At 49.0% G+C, this 4,417-nt stretch overlaps 1 protein-coding gene across 3 annotated transcripts in view; it reads left to right on the top strand.

Annotated features, from left to right (window-relative positions):
• The first annotated feature begins 203 nt into the window (after positions 1 to 203).
• The window catches only part of Ftsj1 (FtsJ RNA methyltransferase homolog 1), a 7,695-nt gene continuing 3,481 nt past the window's right edge, over positions 204 to 4,417 (top strand). The window contains exons 1-6 of one of the 3 annotated variants that reach the window (XM_005352829.3): positions 204 to 239; positions 374 to 730; positions 1,981 to 2,139; positions 2,393 to 2,462; positions 2,552 to 2,642; positions 3,660 to 3,738. In XM_005352829.3, the coding sequence (XP_005352886.1) occupies positions 2,019 to 2,139; positions 2,393 to 2,462; positions 2,552 to 2,642; positions 3,660 to 3,738 (361 nt within the window). In that variant the 5' untranslated portion in view covers positions 204 to 239; positions 374 to 730; positions 1,981 to 2,018. Of the gene's footprint in view, positions 731 to 1,940; positions 2,140 to 2,392; positions 2,463 to 2,551; positions 2,643 to 3,659; positions 3,739 to 4,417 lie in introns of all 3 variants that reach the window. The other 2 variants (XM_026781797.1, XM_026781796.1) reach the window with 2 other exon arrangements.

Raw genomic sequence — 4,417 nt, 5'->3', positions numbered from 1 at the left:
CAAAATTAAAAGCACCGCAATCAACCCGGAAAAATACCATTCAAAATAGCACGCAGTAGCTTCTCTGTTAGCGTACTTTCGCTACGTGCTTTCCTCCCCCGCACGGTCACGCGCCACCCCCTTGCGTAATTTCCCTTCCCGCCAGACTTAAGGAAAATAGGCGTGGCCACGTCGCTGAACTTTGGGAAATGTAGTACATAGGCTCAACGACCGCCAGGGTGTATAAAAGAGGCGGCTACGTAAGTTATTTTAGCCTCTTATTTCTTGCTTTTTTTGTGCAAGTGCGTGAAGCGGGGTGGGGGTTTCCCATGAGTCTCTCTATATAGCCCAGATTGGCCAGGAACTCGCGATCCCGTTGCCTCTCCCTCCTCAGCGCAGTTACACGACCTTGGCCTTGAAGCAAAGAACGTAGAGCCGGCTCACGAGCCTTGCAACAGCATTGGCTAAGCAATGTCAGTTGCATCCTGGGAATAGCAGTTCCTGTGACCCGGATATGTCGACAAAAGATGACGAGACTAACGTCATAGGTTCTGCTCTGCTCTGGTCTGGACCTCGGTGGAAGTTAACTATTTAACAATGAAAAGTTTGCCACGCTGTAACAACCTCTAGGTATGTGCTACAGGCCTTCGGGTCAACTGTGAACACCAACTGGAGCTCTACCTTTTTTCACCGGTTTGCACACTCTTCTTGAGGCGGGTGATCCAGCCTCCCTCCCTATCCAAGATCTAAGGTAGGTCCTGGGACACCTAGGACAAACTGGGACCAAGACTGTAGGCATGCCTGCGCTGTCGGTATGGAGGTGGTTCATTCTCGGTGTTGCAGCTGCATAGTTCAGTCAAGCCTCGGGAAGCAGGAAATTAGAATGCTGCTTGAACTCAAAAGGGTGCCGCATGTCGCTACACAGCTGATCTGGTATCCGCCGGACCACCTCGAGGGGTATCTGGTGATCCTGAGAGGGTGATGGTCTTTGAGGTCATGAAGATGAGCTTGGGGCTGTTAATAGAAGATGAGCCTTTAAGGTATTAGGCGCGTGGCGCTGTGTCCGCCAGAAAGTTAACGAAAGCTAGTAATATTTCAGTTCAGTCGCTCACGGAGACCTAACAAAGTGCGCTCACTGGCTGAAAATGAAGGAATTGCTAACAAGAGTATGTTCTCTGGGAGTCCTAGATGTTCAGCAGTTTTCATAGTAATGGATAACGGCGAGGTTCCGGAGAGGATAACAGAGATGTGTGGGCAGGGGGAGAAAAGCACTCGTAAGGGAAGCGAGGAAAGAAGAAACAGAAGCTGTGTGAGCATCCAGTCCAGGGTATTGTGTGTTTTGATGAAAAGGATACTGAAGACCACTAGTGTGATCTGTGAGAGGTTTGGAGGTTAACGGAGTTGAGTTAACGGAGCTGGTAAATTGACAGAATGGGGATCAACAGGTCATGATCCTCTAGGCATTAGTGGAGATTAAGGAGGTAGTAAGTAATTAATGGCTGGAGGCCTAGTCTTTTAAGGGATTGATGGACTGCAGAGTGGAGAGAAAGATTAGGCTGTGAGAGACAGAATAAGGTTGTATCAGGGTATTAGATGTGACAGGCATAGGATTAATGGGGGCAGTAAGGGTCTGTGAATCTAGAGACACGGGAAAGAGCTAGAGAGATGGTTGGGTATTAGTAGTGATGAAATGGGCAGAGAAATTGAGAGAGAGAGATGACTGGGATAGCGCGCCAGTGAGGGTAGCTGGAGGTGGGCAGGGTCAGTAGTAAGGTCATTAACAGCAGGGGTCTGTGGTGCCCACAGTGATGGGAGCCTATGTGATGAGCAAAGGGGCCTGAGAGTTCATGATAAGGGACTTGGAGCCCTGGCAGGGCTTCGGTCCCCATGTGTTGACATGGGCTGTCTTATGGGTCACATGAACTCAATTAGCTATACTTTGTTTTCTCTGGCCTGTGCAGGTAGGTGGTGTCCTACTCCCTACCCTGTTTATCCATACAGGATAGCAGCATCGGCTCACTGCCTCCCAGCAGAGTGAGATGGGACGCACATCAAAGGATAAACGGGATGTCTACTATCGCCTGGCCAAGGAGAATGGCTGGCGGGCCCGGAGTGCCTTCAAGCTGCTTCAACTGGATGAGGAATTCAATCTCTTCCAAGGTGCTTATTGGGTGGCCAAGTGACCTGGAGTGAAGAGAAGGCCGCTTCTGTAGAGCTCACTGCAGTGGGTGGGCTAACTTCGAGGGTATCTGGGGCAGAGAAACAGGGAAGACGATGAAGCCATAACCCTTACAGGATATGGCCCAAGAGCAATTCATAGGTTCACTCCAGGGGAGAGGTGAATCCTGCAGGGTCCTCCTGTTTAGAAAGGTCTATGCAGCTGACAAAGTGTGTTTTCACTGTGTGTGCACAGGCGTGAAGCGAGCAGTTGACCTGTGTGCAGCCCCAGGCAGCTGGAGCCAGGTGCTGAGCCAAAAGATTGGGTGAGTAGAGAGGTCTAGGAGGGTGAACCGGTGGGAGGAAGGGCTGGGAGTAACGGGTGTGCTGACATGGACTGTGCTGTCCTCCACAGGGGCCAGAGTTCTGGTCAGGTGGTGGCTGTGGACTTGCAGGCTATGGCTCCACTTCCAGGCGTGATCCAGATACAGGGGGACATCACACAGGTGAGTTAATGACTGAGAACATCGGGGTTCTCCTGAGAGAAGGCTCTACTTGGGGGCTATGGGAAGTGGAAGAGAAACAAGGCAATAAAAACAGTGAAAGTAATATGTAATCCTCAGAATTAGAAGGCTGAGCCTGTAATGAATACAAAGCTAGCCTGCCTTACATAAGAGACTGTAGCTCCGAATTCAAAAGAGAGGACTGTAAGGTGGCTTCAGCAAGTAAGGGTGCTTGCCGACAAGCCAGTTGACCAAGTTAAGTCCTGAAAATTGTCCTATGACCTTAAGCACATACACAGTAAATGAATAAATAGATGCAGTTTTTAAAATACTTTAGTGGCTGGAGTGATGGTTCAGCAGTCAAGAGTCCCGGTTGCTCTTGCAAAGGGCCCAGTTTCAGTTCCAAGCACCTACAAAATGACTCACAACTGCCTGGACCTCCAGTTCCAGGGATTGTGATGCCGTCTTCTGACCTCCCTGGCACCAGGCATACATGTGACACAAACAATACATATAGGCAAAACACCTATATATATTTAGAAAGGAAAAGAAAGGGAGAGGAAAATGTTGCGTGTATATATGGGGGTGCTTGTATGCTATGCTGTGCATCTAGAGGTCAGAGGGCAGGAGGAGTCAGTTCTTTCTTCCTCCAGGGATGGAACTCTGGATCACCAGGCCTGGCAGCGAGCACCTTTACCTGCTAAGCCATTTCACCAGCCCATTAATTTTTTTTTTAATTTAAAAGAAAGAGGAGAGGGACAGGAGATGTAGCTTAGCGCTATAGCACTTGTGTAACATGAGCAAAACATACTGGGCTCTAGCCCCATATCCAAGACAGAAACTGAGAAAGACAAATTAACAGCAAACAGCCAGTAGATCATATTGCAGAGACAGCAAAAGATGCTGAGGATTTGTTCATGGCTGTCCCAGAGGCTTTGAGGCTAGGGCTGTGGGTGGGTGGGATTTGAAGATGAGGGCAGCCAAGGGGCACTGAGACAACTCATCTCCCTTTCTCCATAGCTTTCCACTGCCAAGGAGATCATCCAGCACTTTGAGGGCTGCCCTGCTGACCTAGTAGTGTGTGACGGGGCTCCTGATGGTAAATGGGGTGTGGGGGTGACCTCTATCTCCCAGGTCAATTTTTTTCTCCCTCTTTTTCCCTCTACTCTCAGCATTTCCTCCTTTCTGGCAATTTCTCCCTACCTCTGATCCCTGCTTTCATTCTCCATCTTTCTTTTCATCACCTTTCATGGTGCTAGCAATGGTGGGGTCCCCAACTATGCTAGGCACGTGTTCTACCGCTCAGGTATATACCTCCTGCCCTTCAGCTTTGTTGGTTTTGTCCATCCTTCTGTCTTTTCATATGACTGCCTGTCCAATCCTATATTCTTTTTTTATAAGGTGGCTATCTATTCAGAATGTTTTCTGAGCACATGTTGTGTTGGAAAAGTGTGCATAAATAAGTTCCACTAACCTCTGGCCTTGTGAAGTCAATGTTTTAGTGGGAATACATAGAAAAGAAACTGTTGAGCTGGCAACTCAATGCCTGTAATTCTAGCTCTTGGGAGACTGAGGCAGAAAGGTCACTAGAGTTCAAGGTCAACCTAGACTAAAAAACCTGTCTCAAAAAATAAAAATAAGCCGGGCGATGGTGGCGCACGCCTTTAATCCCAGCACTCGGGAGGCAGAGACAGGCGGATCACTGTGAGTTCGAGACCAGCCTGGTCTACAGAGCTAGTTCCAGGACAGGCTCCAAAGCCACAGAGAAACCCTGTCTC

The sequence above is a fragment of the Microtus ochrogaster genome, chromosome 10 (assembly GCF_000317375.1).
Source record: "Microtus ochrogaster isolate Prairie Vole_2 chromosome 10, MicOch1.0, whole genome shotgun sequence".
Taxonomy (NCBI): domain Eukaryota; kingdom Metazoa; phylum Chordata; class Mammalia; order Rodentia; family Cricetidae; genus Microtus; species Microtus ochrogaster.
The sequence above is the reverse complement of the archived record's forward strand: the minus strand, read 5'-3'. Positions and strand labels throughout refer to the sequence as shown.